This window comes from Coregonus lavaretus (genome assembly GCF_964263955.1).
Source record: "Coregonus lavaretus genome assembly, chromosome: 30".
Taxonomy (NCBI): domain Eukaryota; kingdom Metazoa; phylum Chordata; class Actinopteri; order Salmoniformes; family Salmonidae; genus Coregonus; species Coregonus lavaretus.
In genome coordinates, this window is record NC_140017.1 from 21,571,429 (window position 1) to 21,586,693 (window position 15,265).

At 43.0% G+C, this 15,265-nt stretch overlaps 1 protein-coding gene across 1 annotated transcript in view; it reads right to left on the reverse strand.

Moving 5' to 3' along the window:
- LOC311106157 (BCAS3 microtubule associated cell migration factor-like) overlaps positions 1–14,741 on the reverse strand; it is a 193,000-nt gene extending 178,259 nt beyond the window's left edge. The window contains exons 1-5 of the mRNA XM_084148484.1: positions 14,658–14,741; positions 11,753–11,843; positions 11,299–11,353; positions 10,953–11,028; positions 5,420–5,526 (exon numbers count right to left, since the gene is read on the reverse strand). Of these exons, the coding sequence (XP_084004610.1) occupies positions 5,420–5,526; positions 10,953–11,028; positions 11,299–11,353; positions 11,753–11,823 (309 nt within the window). The 5' untranslated portion in view covers positions 11,824–11,843; positions 14,658–14,741. The remainder of the gene's footprint in view (positions 1–5,419; positions 5,527–10,952; positions 11,029–11,298; positions 11,354–11,752; positions 11,844–14,657) is intronic.
- Between the last annotated feature and the right edge of the window lie 524 nt (positions 14,742–15,265).

The following is a 15,265-nucleotide window of genomic DNA, read 5'->3' on the forward strand; positions in this document are numbered from 1 at the left end:
CCACACAGTAAAAGCTACCAAGAAAGGTCCCCAAAGCATTGCAATGCAAACGAGTGGCCTACTCTTTCTGTGACTGAGCCAACAGGACAGAGCAGGCTGCGGTGTCGCCTGGCTGGCAAGACCAGAGTCTGATAACCAGTCAGCCAGCTCAGCTGATGGCTTTCAAAAGAGCCATGATGATTGATGCCAAAAATATATTTAAAACTTTGAACAGAACTGAGATCAAACACAGCCTAACATACAGTAACTAAAGTAAAGAACTATAGGTTAGCAGATGGATACTGTTCAGGAAATAGTGTTCACACATTGACATTTTGAACATGTCCGCCACACCTGCTGTGTAGGCCTATATCCCCTGTCATTATGAGAAGCTACAGTATCTATAGCTGGAGGTCACCAATATATCTGAGGTTATTGTAGGTTGCTTCCTGTCTTTACTGATGTGTCAGATGCAATGAGAGCTGTTAATGGAAATAAAGTGGTAGCTGTGTCCCTGCTCTAGGCTCCAGAGATGCAAGGTTATCCCCTGCATTAGGCCCCAGAGAGAGGCTTGGATATGGGGCTTGGATAGTCAGGTCAGAACCCTTGCCTGGTCTGTGGTGGCTCTGACACGTGTAATGGCGCATTGTTTTAAGCGCTAAGCCCCATTTTTGTGATTTTTTTTGCGTTAAATTACAGTGAAACGTGCATTATCACATTACTGTCATCCTAATCCGCGTGTCTTAAGTAGATAAGCACATCCGAGGATGAACGCTCTTTTGTGCAATTAGTAGCCTCTTTTCAAAGTGGCGAATCGGGACATTGTTTTTATTAAAAGTGCAGCTCGGCCCAGTGGCAGTGGACAGATTAAACTAGAGCATCATGAACCACTAGCATGTTAAAGGAGCACAGAGAGAGGGAATAACTGGGACTATGGTGGGAGGATGGAGGATGGGTGGGATTCCTATGGCAAATGGAGAATAATGGAATTTGCCGGATTGTGTGTGGTGGAGGGGGGTTAGAATAATGAGGCGGGCATTGTGCATTACCCCACAGCTCATCCTTGCCTTACACGGCTCTGTGTGACATGACAGCCAGCCAGGCATCAACATCCATCTCTGCTTTCTGCCATTACATTAGCCGCCTGCCTACACAGCAATATGCCAAATTGCTTCTTCTTGTTTTTTTATATTGTTATTCATTTTAAATCATTTCATTTGTGGTTCTGGGTGGGATGTTTTTATGTGTTGTACACTGTGTTCTAATCTCTATCTGTAATACCCCTCAGTTGTGACTCACAATATCTGGGCCATATTCACAAGTGAACACAGACAGACAGGACACACTGCAGGGTATAATGGTGGTGGATGAATATGATCCGTGAATGATGATGAATACTTTCAAACAAAATGAAGTGCTTTTGGGGATCCTAAAATAAACAGCTGCAGCAATTGATTTAAATGTTCGTTTCCATCATGAGGGACACACAGCACAAGCAAAATGGGACACACACATAGAGCAAAGTTTGGTACTAAGGACAGAAGCGGGGGCCGTTTTCACTGTTGAGCTACAAAGCAGACGGCGGACCAGGGGTGATAACTTTTCCCCCTCTTGGAAGCAGATGAAGCTCATAGCCAGGCAGCCAGTGGAGACAGGCTGACATTGTCCCTATCTGGGACTGTACTCAGGCTAGTTTTAATAATAACAGCACCTACACAGACACCTCTCTTCAAAGCTGGTCATTTCCCCCAACACCTCTTCAGTCCAACAACTTGCCCACGCTAGTCTGGGCCTTATCTGTCTGGGGCCAGGCGGGCAACACCTCTCCAGTCAAAGATCCCTCGCTGTCTGAGGGGACAGTAATGCACACACACACACATACATACACACACACACACACACACATGCAGGGACGGTTGATATGCACACACACACTCCCTCTGTCAGCCCGTCTGATGAGGAGTGTGTGTGTCTCTCCATGCAGTCTGTGCCATTACAGAGGGTGCCGGCTTAGCGACTGTCACAAACACTTCACGGACACTCATGGTTCGAGACCGAGGCGCTTTCATCACTTACTATGAACCCACTGAAAAAACAAGTCCCGGAAACATGCCAAAACCACAGAAAAACTACAAGAGGGGAAAGATAAAGAGGAGCAACACCTTAACAGTGTATCACCCAGTTGGGGTCAATTCCAATTCCCCTCAATGGTCGACTGGTTTTGAAATGGAACTATACTGTACCCAACTCAGGATGGTACTAGAATATATGTAGTGCAGCAGCACATCTGTAGCAGGCTGGCTATGGCCCTTCTCCTCTCCTCATTTATTCTGGATGGTACTATGTAGGCAGGCTAGTGTAGCACATCGGTAGCTAGCTGCATATAGTCTCTATCCTCAATTCTCAGAAGAGGTGTGCTAACAACAGACATGTTGTTCATAGCCACATCACACCGGTGTGTGTGTGTCGGTCAGACAGCCTCCCGTGTTAATGTGTGGAGGGAACGTTGGTCGTTTCCCTGGTGGCCTGTGGATGTTTAGAAAGGACTGATTAAGGACCTAGTCTGCTTAGAGCTCATAGGATGTATGTTAAGTTTGCATGTTTCTGTGACAGCTTGCACGTGAAACCTGATAGTCCTAAATAGAGGCCTTTGCAGAGTTGCGGGTTATTTATTAAGTTATAGAGCTGACAAAATCCTCTAATGAGATTTTCCAAGTGAATTTCTCAATATTCCTGGAAACAACTTTTCTGTGGTTGAAAAAATGGTTGTGTCAAAAGAACAGATCTTTCAAATAGCCTATACAGTGGGGAGAACAAGTATTTGATACACTGACGATTTTGCAGGTTTTCCTACTTACAAAAGCATGTAGAGGTCTGTAATTTTTAGCATAGGTACACTTCAACTGTGAGAGACGGAATCTAAAACAAAAATCCAGAAAATCACATTGTATGATTTTTAAGTAATTAATTTGCATTTTATTGCATGACATAAGTATTTGATACATCAGAAAAGCAGAACTTAATATTTGGTACAGAAACCTTTGTTTGCAATTACAGAGATCATACGATTCCTGTAGGTCTTGACCAGGTTTGCACACACTGCAGCAGGGTTTTGGCCCACTCCTCCATACAGACCTTCTCCAGATCCTTCAGGTTTCGAGGCTGTCGCTGGGCAATACGGACTTTCAGCTCCCTCCAAAGATTTTCTATTGGGTTCAGGTCTGGAGACTGGCTAGGCCACTCCAGGACCTTGAGATGCTTCTTACGGAGCCACTCCTTAGTTGCCCTGGCTGTGTGTTTCGGGTCGTTGTCATGCTGGAAGACCCAGCCACGACCCATCTTCAATGCTCTTACTGAGGGAAGGAGGTTGATGGCCAAGATCTCCCGATACATGGCCCCATCCATCCTCCCCTCAATACGGTGCAGTCGTCCTGTCCCCTTTGCAGAAAAGCATCCCCAAAGAATGATGTTTCCACCTCCATGCTTCACGGTTGGGATGGTGTTCTTGGGGTTGTATTCATCCATCTTCTTCCTCCAAACACGGCGAGTGGAGTTTAGACCAAAAAGCTATATTTTTGTCTCATCAGACCACATGACCTTCTCCCATTCCTCCTCTGGATCATCCAGATGGTCATTGGCAAACTTCAGACGGGCCTGGACATGCGCTGGCTTGAGCAGGGAGACCTTGCGTGCGCTGCAGGATTTTAATCCATGACGGCGTAGTGTGTTACTAATGGTTTTCTTTGAGACTGTGGTCCCAGCTCTCTTCAGAGGTCCTGCCGTGTAGTTCTGGGCTGATCCCTCACCTTCCTCATGATCATTGATGCCCCATGAGGTGAGATCTTGCATGGAGCCCCAGACCGAGGGTGATTGACCGTCATCTTGAACTTCTTCCATTTTCTAATAATTGCGCCAACAGTTGTTGCCTTCTCACCAAGCTGCTTGCCTATTATCCTGTGGCCCATCCCAGCCTTGTGCAGGTCTACAATTTTATCCCTGATGTCCTTACACAGCTATATGGTCTTGGCCATTGTGGAGAGGTTGGAGTCTGTTTGATTGAGTGTGTGGACAGGTGTATTTCATACAGGTAACGAGTTCAAACAGGTGCAGTTAATACAGGTAATGAGTGGAGAACAGGAGGGCTTCTTAAAGAAAAACTAACAGGTCTGTGAGAGCCGGAATTCTTACTGGTTGGTAGGTGATCAAATACCATTTCCATGACTGATCAAAACTTGTTGTTTTCTCATGGCTCTCTCGTCCCTTTGCAGCAGACATATGGTGAGCAATATGTTTGGAACATCGAATTGCAATAAAATCACAGTATCGAATCGCAATACATATAGAATTGTGAGAATCGCAATACATATCATAGCGGCATCTAAGTATCGTGATAATTACATTTACGTCATTTAGCAGACGCTCTTATCCAGAGCGACTTACAAATTGGTGCATTCACCCTATAGCTAGTGGGATAACCACTTTACAATTTTTTTTTTGTTTTGTTTGTTTTTTTGGGGGGGGGTGGGGGGGGGGGTAGAAGGATTACTTTATCCTATCCCAGGTATTCCTTAAAGAGGTGGGGTTTCAAATGTCTCCGGAAGGTGGTGAGTGACTCCGCTGTCCTGGCGTCGTGAGGGAGCTTGTTCCACCATTGGGGTGCCAGAGCAGCGAACAGTTTTGACTGGGCTGAGCGGGACCTATGCTTCCGCAGAGGAAGGGGAGCCAGCAGGCCAGAGGTGGATGAACGCAGTGCCCTCGTTTGGATGTAGGGACTGATCAGAGCCTGAAGGTACGGAGGTGCCGTTCCCCTCACGGCTCCATAGGCAAGCACCATGGTCTTGTAACAGATGCGAGCTTCAACTGGAAGCCAGTGGAGTGTGCGGAGGAGCGGGGTGACGTGAGAGAACTTGGGAAGGTTGAACACCAGACGGGCTGCGGCATTCTGGATGAGTTGTAGGGGTTTAATGGCAATAATATTGTATTGTGAGGTCCCTGGCAATTCCCAGCCCTAGTGCACAATAGGTGCTATGGTTCCTATAATTGTGGGACCTGGAGAGAGTAGTGTCCCGTATGAAGTACCCACCCTGTTCATCAAATGTAAACAGCTCTAATTAAATATTTCAACACCCACAACACAAAGATCTCCATTTCATATTTCAACACCCACAACACAGACCCTAGAGAGACTGTTGTTGCAGAAGTTGTTGGTGCAGAAGTTGTCAGGACTTGGAATTGACTAGAGCGTTTTAAGAAGAGAATGGCTGTAACACCCTGGTGTATCCTGACATCTAGTGGGGACAAGGAGTACTGGAACTGAGACACAATAACGTCTCTGTGTTGTCTGTTGTTCCTGTTTGAACATCATTCTATTGACTTCAACACCAACAACAGCATAGCAACAACAAAAACACTGGTTGTGTTACAGGTGGTCTTTACTCACAGATATGCTCCAGATCTGCATCCCGTCGGCGTAACCAATCATGAGGCAGAGAGGAGGGTCACTGCTGCCACTGTGCATCTCCAGGAACTCTGGGGAGCGTGACATATCTGATGGACCCACAGGAAAACACACAGGGATGTTATACATTTATATTCAGTGAACTCTGTAGACTGATTAAAACTTATTTTGATTTGAATTAATTTGCCGAATTGACTATCAAAATATAACTGCCTGACATTGATATTTACCATATTATCTTAAAATCAGTGAAGACAGGAGGGGGAGGGGTCTAATCAGAACCAGGGCATTTCTGTAGCGGGCTGCATCCCAGACCTCACAACTGTTGTATGTGCCCGTGTCGTGTATGTATCTGTGTCGGTGTCTCTCCCCACAAACATATCCAAACATACACTGAGAATACCAAACATTAGGAACGCATTCCTAATATTGAGTGGCACAACCCCCCCTCAGAACAGCCTCAATTCGTCAGGGCATGGACTCTAGAAGGTGTCGAAAGCGTTCCAGAGGGATGCTGGCCCATGTTGACTCCAATTCTTCCCACAGTTGTGTCAAGTTGGCTGGATGTCCTTTTGGTGGTGGACCATTCTTGATACACATGGGAAACTGTTGAGCGTGAAAAACCCAGCAGCGTTGCAGTTCTTGACACAAACCGGTGCGCCTGGCTCCTACTACCATACCCCTTTCATTTTTTGTCTTGCCCATTCACCCTCTGAATGGCACACATACACAATCCATGTCTCAATTGTCTCAAGGCTTAAAAATCATTCTTTAACCCGTCTCCTCCCCTTCATCTACACTGATTGAAGTGGATTTAACAAATTACATCAATAAGGGATCATAGCTTTCACCTGGATTCACCTGGTCAGTCTACGTCATGGAAAGTGCAGGTGTTCTTAATGTTTTGTACACTCAGTGTATAATCAGTCTATACAATACATTTGACTGCTGTGTTTGTTGCTGCTATCTAAAATCATGAATCCTCCTCCAAAGAAACATGACAATTTGTCTTTGTCGATTTCAAAAACATTTTTGAACAAACTGTTTCACTTTGTAGAACAATGGTTGGGGTTTAAGTGTTCCAGTGCATTCTTTTGAATAAATATTCAACTTTGAATGTGCGTCAACTCTAGACGCTTTTAATGTATTTGAACGATTCCTTCCGTATGGAACTATTTGCTTTACATCGAGCATGCAAAGAAGCAGGGCTGGAACAGTGAAGTTATAAATAGATTCCTATTCAAAGGTTAGCGTAAATAACATTAAAGTGGTAGATTGTTTACCTCTTAAGGATCAGACCCTTTTTTCAATTTTCACCTAAAATGACATACCCAAATCTAACTGCCTGTAGCTCAGGACCTGAAGCAAGGATATGCATATTCTTGACACCATTTGAAAGAAAACACTTTGAAGTTTGTGGAAATGTGAAATTAATGTAGGAAAATATAACACATTAGATTTGGTCAAAGATAATACAAACAATAAAACATGCGTTTTCTATTTCTTTTTTTGTTCCATCATCTTTGAAATGCAAGAGAAACGCCACAATATAATATTGCAGTTTAGGCGCAATTTAGTGTGTGTGCAAAGTTTCAGATTGTTCCAGTGAAGCATTGCAATACTGGACTATTTTGTATCAAGTCTGCCCAAATGTGCCGAATTGGTAAATTGACACATTTTCAAGTACATAACTACAGAGAACATAAAAAGCAAAAAAAGAAACTGTCAACTGCATTTATTTTCAGCAAACTTAACATGTGTAAATATTTGTATGAACATAATAAGATTCAACAACTGAGACATAAACTGAACAAGTTCCACAGACATGTGACTAACAGAAATTGAATAATGTGTCCCTGAACAAAATCAAAAGTAACAGTCAGCATCTGGTGTGGCCACCAGCTGCATTAAGTACTGCAGTGCATCTCCTCCTCATGGACTGCACCAGATTTGCCAGTTCTTGCTGTGAGATGTTACCCCACTCTTCCACCAAGGCACCTGCAAGTTCCCTGACATTTCTGGGGGGGAATGGCCCTAGCCCTCACCCTCCGATTCAACAGGTCCCAGACGTGCTCAATGGGATTGAGATCCGGGCTCTTCGCTGGCCATGGCAGAACACTGACATTCCTGTCTTGCAGGAAATCACGCACAGAACGAGCAGTACGGCTGGTGGCATTGTCATGCTGGAGGGTCATGTCAGGATGAACCTGCAGGAAGGGTACCACATGAGGGAGGAGGATGTCTTCCCTGTAAAGCACAGCGTTAGGATTGCCTGCAATGACAACAAGCTCAGTCCGATGATGCTGTGACACACCGCACCAGACCATGACGGACCCTCCACCTCCAAATCAATCCCACTCCAGAGTACAGGCCTCGGTGTAACGCTCATTCCTCCAACAATAAATGCAAATCCGACCATCACCCCTGGTGAGACAAAACCGCGACTCGTCAGTGAAGAGCACTTTTTGCCAGTCCTGTCTGGTCCAGCGACGGTGGGTTTGTGCCCATAGGTGATGTTGTTGCTGGTGATGTCTGGTGAGGACCTGCCTTACAACAGGCCTACAAGCCCTCAGTCCAGCCTCTCTCAGCCTATTGCGGACAGTCTGAGCACTGATGGAGGGATTGTGCGTTCCTGGTGTAACTCGGGCAGTTGTTGTTGCCATACTGTACCTGTCCCGCAGGTGTTATGTTCGGATGTACCGATCCTGTGCAGGTGATGTTACATGTGGTCTGCCACTGATCAGCTGTCCGTCCTGTCTCCCTGTAGCGCTGTCTTATGCTTCTCACAGTACGGACATTGCAATTTATTGCCCTGGCCACATCTGCAGTCCTCATGCCTCCTTGCAGCATGCCTAAGGCACATTCACGCAGATGAGCAGGGACCCTGGGCATCTTTCTTTTGGTGTTTTTCAGAGTCAGTAGAAAGGCCTCTTTAGTGTCCTAAGTTTTCATAACTGTGACCTTAATTGCCTACAGTCTGTAAGCTGTTAGTGTCTTAACGACCGTTCCACAGGTGCATGTTCATTAATTGTTTATGGTTCATTGAACAAGCATGGGACACAGTGTTTAACCCTTTACAATGAAGATCTGTGAAGTTATTTGGATTTTTACAAATTATATTTGAAAGACAGGGTCCTGAAAAAGGGACATTTATTTTTTTGCTGAGTTTACAAAAATGATATGGTAATACAAAATGTAAGTTTACACACTCCCAGGAATGTCATACATGATGGATCATCATATTATACACTAACTTTCACACCTCTAGATGGCCGGGCGGGGTGGGTTTGGAGGCAGAGACTGCAGGGGTTCAAACTGTAGAACCCAGTTCCTACATTTGAATATAAAAATGGATTTTATCAATCAAAACTATGCTACATTTTATCTCTGGGACACTTATGATGACAAATCAGAGCAACTGAATGTACAGTTGAAGTCGGAAGTTTACATACACTTAGGTTGGTGTCATTAAAACTTGTTTTTCAACCACTCCACAAATTTCTTGTTAACAAACTATAGTTTTGGCAAGTCGGTTAGGACATCTACTTTCCAACAATTGTTTACACACAAATTATTTCACTTATAATTCACTGTTTCACAATTCCAGTGGGTCAGAGGTTTACATACACTACGTTGACTGTGCCTTTAAACAGCTTGGAAAAATCCAGAAAATGATGTCATGGCTTTAGAAGCTTCTGATAGGCTAATTGACATAATTTGAGTCAACTGGAGGTGTACCTACGGATGTATTTCAAGGCCTACCTTCACACTCAGTGCCTCTTTGCTTGACATCATGGGAAAATCAAAAGAAATCAGCCAAGACCTCAGAAAAAAAATTGTAGACCTCCACAAGTCTGGTTCATCCTTGGGAGCGATTTCCAAACGCATGAAGGTACCACGTTCATCTGTACAAACAATAGTATGCAAGTATAAACTCCATGGGACCACGCAGCCGTCAAGAAGCCACTGCTCCAAAACCACCATAAAAAAACCAGACTACGGTTTGCAACTGGGGACAAAGATCGTACTTTTTGGAGAAATGGTCTGATGAAACAAAAATATAACTGTTTGGCCATAATGACCATCGTTATGTTTGGAGGAAAAAGGGGAACACTTGCAAGCCGAAGAACACCATCCCAACCGTGAAGCACGGGGGTGGCAGCATCATGCTGTGGGGGTGATTTGCTGCAGGAGGGACTGGTGCACTTCACAAAATAGATGGCATCATGAGGAAGGAAAATTATGTGGGTATATTGAAGCAACATCTCAAGACATCAGTCAGGAAGTTAAAGCTTGGTCGCAAATGGGTCTTCCAAATGGACAATGACCCAAAGCATACTTTCAAAGTTGTGGCAAAATGGCTTAAGGACAACAAAGTCAAGATATTGGAGTGGCCATCACAAAGCCCTGACCTCAATCCTATAGAAAATGTGTGGGCAGAACTGAAAAAGTGTGTGCAAGCAAGGATGCCTACAAACCTGACTCAGTTACACCAGCTCTGTCAGGAGGAATGGGCCAAAATTCCCCCAACTTAATGTGGGAAGCTTGTGGAAGGCTACCCGAAACGTTTGACCCAAGTTAAACAATTTAAAGTTTCCACACAAATACTAATTGAGAGTGTGGAAATTTCTGACCCACTGGGAATGTGATGAAAGGAAGAAAAGCTGAAAATATTCATTCTCTCTACTATTATTCTGACATTTCACATTCTTAAAATAAAGTGGTGATCCTAACTGACCTGAGACAGGGAATTTTTACTAGGATTATGTCAGGAATTGTGAAAAACTGAGTTTAAATGTATTTGGCTAAGGTGTATGTAAACCTACGACTTCAACTGTAAGTATATTATTTACCTTCAGAGGTGAATGTATCAAACCAGTTGCCGTGATAAGTATTTTGTTGTTGTGCACTCTCCTCAAACAATACCATGGTATTTTTTCACTGTAATAGCTACTATAAATTGAACAGTGCAGTTAGATTAACAAGAATTTAAGCTTTCTGCCCATATAAGACATGTCTATGTCCTGGAAAGTTTGCTGTTACTTACAACAGTCATGCTAATCACATTAGCGCACCTTAGCTCAACCGTCTCGTATACGGGACACCAATCCCGTAGAGGTTAATAAACACAGTCAATGGTGCCGTGTCTAATCAACACAGCTGCTGTCAGATTGAGGGAGAGATCTGATGATTGCTCACACACACACTTGTGCCGTTGAGATACATCAGACCTGTCACTCAAAGTCCTTACAAGAAATGAACCATCAAATGGTTCACAAACAACGCCTGAAAAAGGTACTATTCATTTGTCACATTTAAACTGTTATCTTCCCAGGCATTCTAAGATATATTTCAGCACACTCCAAATATTATAGAACCTGTTTATATATGGTTTAATCTAATCTGTGGATTTAAAATAGCAGATAATATGAGGCAAATTATCACTTGTTATCAAAATGTGTCGTGAACAAAACACAGTCGAGGGAGGAACCTTTGAAACTGTTCTTAGACTTACCATTGAGGTCAGCTTTCTCAAATCTGACCCAAACTATTTTCTCTTTTTCATCAGTTGGGGGTGCACCAGTGTATGCCTTGAATGTGGACAAAAGACAAGACTAAATTAAATCAGATGAAATTATTACTGCAGTCTGTTCATGTCATAGAATTACATATTAGAACTTTAATAGGATCTCTGTGGATCATTTGTGATTCAGTTAATACTATACTTCAACTCTCTCAGCCCTATAAAAATACCATTGACAGCCTGAGTAAACTAGTTAATCTGATTAAGGGTAACATGTAAATGTAATACAAATGTATGTTACTGTAGAAAAGACGACAATCAATGGAAACAGTCTTACCTGAGGGACCACATCTTGGAGGAAGGTCACAACACTCTCCATATACGACTGTTCACTGTAATAACACAAGAGCATTACCTTTCTGAATGTGTATACATACCTATGAGTATAATGTTTAAAATTATTGCCATGAAGGTAGTGTATGCATAGGTATAAGTATTGTCTTTGCACTTAATTCAGCAAAATTGGTTGTAGATAACAACACTTTCTGTTACGCAATTTCTACCTCAAAAAGTGGCCAAGGAAATATATTGATCCAGATCATATTGATCCATAGCACTGAAGCATATGTCTGAAACCGATGATCAATAACAACTATCATGTGATTAGCTGTTAAGTAATGTCATGTCTATGCAAGGGGAAACTTGTATTAGTATGCAGCCCAGACCCCTCCGCTGCAATAGCTGAAAACCTATTATTGTGTGTGTGTGTGTGTGTGTGTATTTGTCCTTACGTGGCAGCTTGTGCTCGCACCACAACCCCTCCAGCACAGCGGCTTGGTCTGCGCGGGGAGTCTGATGCCATTTTGTCTCCAAGTCTTTATCCTACAGAGGAAAGAACATGACCATTACAATCTGCTACTAGCTGGGTTTAATTTATGTCTCTATCTCTATAAATGCCGAGACCGGTAGACTTCCATATAGGGCGTTGAATGGTCACTTTTGGTTGTACTAAAATGTAGGCCTACCGGTACCCCTGATAGTCAACACATTAAACCACGCTCCGCCCCAACAAACCTGCCTAATATAACCAAGATTAGGGACAAATCATACAACACATTACATTCAATAACTAGGACGTAGGTCTGTTTTTATTTTAAATACGTTTCCTGTATCACATTTCAATAGGAGCTTGATTACATTAGCTACATAAAATTATCTAAAGGTTGTCATTAAAGCAACAAAGAGTGAGAATGCTGTTGATTGACTACAGCTCAGCGTTCAATACCATAGTGCCCTCCAATCTCATCACTAAACTAAGGACCCTGGGACTGAACACCTCCCTCTGCAACTGGATCCTGGACTTCCTGACGGGCCGCCCCCAGGTGGTGAAGGTAGGCAACAACACATCCGCCAACGCTGACCCTCGATACTGGGGCCCCTCAGGGTTGCGTGCTTAGTCCCCTCCTGTTCACGCACAACCGCATGGCCGCACACGACTCCAACACCATCATTAAGTTTGCAGATGACACGACGGTGGTAGGCCTAATTAACGACGACAATGAGACAGCCTATAGGGAGGAGATCAGAGACCTGGAAGTGTAGTGCCAGGACAAGAACCTCTCCCTTAACACCAGCATGACAAAGGAGCTGATCGTGGACTACATTCACATCAACAGGGCTGTAGTGGAGCGGGTCGAGAGCTTCAAGTTCCTCGGCGTCCACATCACTGAAGATCTATCATGGTCCACACACCAACACAGTCATGAAGAGGTCACGACAATGCCTCTTCCCCCTCAGGAGGCTGAAAAGATTTGGCATGAGCTCTCAAATCTTCAAAAATGTCTACAGCTGCACCATCGAGAGCATCTTGACTGGCTACATCACCGCTTAGTATGGCAACTGCTTGGCATCAGACCACAAGGCGCTACAGGGTAGTGCGTACAGCCCAGTAAATCACTGGGGCAGAGCTCCCTGCATCCAGGACCTCTATACCACACAGCGTGGGGAGGAAGGCCCTAAAAATTGTCAAAGACTCCAGCCACCCAAGTCATAGACTGTTCTCTCTGCTACCGCACAGTAAGCGGTACCAATGCACCAAGTCTGGAACTTTGTTATGAGACTACAATGATCTCCTTTTTGTGTCTAATTTGAAACTGTGCCATCCCAAGGTGACTGTCTTCCAGGTAATGTGTTTGTATTCCTATTTACTGTTGTGTGTAAATGTAGTGGCTAACTGTTTTCTTTCCTTGTGTAGTGTTGTTAGCCAGCTGTCAATCTGTGAAAGCACTTGCACTAAATTTATCCAGTAGGGGAGAGTGGGGTAAGTTGAATTTTTTTTACATTCAGCATCACTCCGTCAAGGAAAATATAGTATTCTTTCTAACAACGATATCTAGGATACATATTTCAGGATGTTGTGTATCCCTGGAAATAATCCTAATTCAAGTAAACATTACAGTTTTGAAAACATAGCTTGTCCCAAAACAGTGGTCTCTTGGCACAACTTACCTTGGGTATGGGGTAAGTTGAGCTGCAGGACAGGGTAAGTTATGCCGCCTACACATTTCTGTACTGAATGAAATATTTCCACTACCTTTTTAAAACCATGTCCATCTTTATTTCCCAAACACAATTCAACACAATCACTTTTTGTCTTAATTTTAAGCATATTTTAACACAGGCTTAACACCTAACACTGTACTTAAAAAAAAAAAAGACTTTCAACTTAGGCCAGGCCCTGTTGTTACCTCATATCCCACTGATAATGCCTTGCATTACGCCTGGGAAACACTTCAATTTGTTCAACTTGCCATTGGCAAAATTTACCCCAAGCCAAAAAATATATATATATTTGCCCACACAGCTACAACGATGCACTTTCATGCTAGGTTTAGGACCTCATATTGAAGTTTACAGAGACCCCAATTGATGTATAGAACAATCTTTAAATGATCTACTTTGGTTTAGATACAAGTATTATGAAACCTCTAACAATAAAATAACTTCACTTGGTGAAAAACGGTTGTTGTTTTTTACTTTACCTTTTCCATGTGTTTTTTTCCTTCACAGACTCCATGAAATGATGACTTCTTCCTAAATATTTGGTCGAATTACACATTTTGTGTATGGTTTCTTAGAAGGGTGTAGCTAACTTACTAGCTAGAGCCCTCTTGCGGTTTGGTTTTATGTTTGTAATAAGTTTCCCGACAAATGGTTCTAGAAACTTGGGTTAAAGTAACGAACTAATAATGAACAGGTACACTTACACGAACTACTGTCAGCCTTGCTACTTGCCAAGGATTGCAACATTTGCTTACACTGACAGCTAACTGGCTAGCTAACTATATAGCTAAAGTTGGTTCCTCCAGCTAGATGGCCAGCCTCAAATCACCAACTGAAGACGACTTAGTTAGCTAACAAGCAAGCTAAATAACTGCTGATATGAATAGTTTGAGGAAAATAAATTGCCAACATTGTTTGATAAATGTAGCTAGCTAACGTTAGATGTCTCAAGTCAAGAACATGAGTCAGAATCCTGTATCTGTGACAGCAGGTAGATAACTAGCTTGTACAGTAGTTAGCTAGCTAACCACCACCACAAGCAACATCCTTTGTCAAACACCAGAAGCTAAACCTATTTATTAAATATCATTCGCGAAGTTTAACTAATAAATTTATATGGTAGTCAATACGTACCTAGTGTGTTGTTTTCTAACTAGCTTGTTTAGTTCAACGAAGCTGATTAGCAAATGCCACAAAACACTGGGAAAGCAGTGAAAGTGTTGAAGAGACCAATGGCAGCATTCCTGTGCGTTCATCACGCCAATCCGGGTAAGACAGAGGCGGGTGTTGAAGGTCCTCGACCAATCAGAGTGAACAATAATACCGTTTCGTCTCAATTTAATTTGGTGGAATCTCGTAGATTATTTTTGGGTATGATTATGAAATGGTTATATTTTATTAACAGCTACATTTTATAAGCCATAGTTCAACAATACTTATTGTCAGACAATAATGATACTGTCGTGACCGTGCTCATTAAGACACAAAACCCGATTTCGCTCCACACAGACTTGTTTGTTTACATCGAGTTCTCGCGTGATGCTGCTTCGCATGTGTTGCTGAGGCAGTTTCAGCGAGAGCTCTGGGCCCGGTTGCATAAAACATATTTAATTTCCCCCTCATCTTTTACTTTAAAGTTTCCTTAACTTTAAGAAAAGATTAAGGATATACTTTTAAGCAAAGATATACTGAAAAGATACATGTCTATCCGCCCTAACAATGAGAGTCGTTGTCCACAAAGC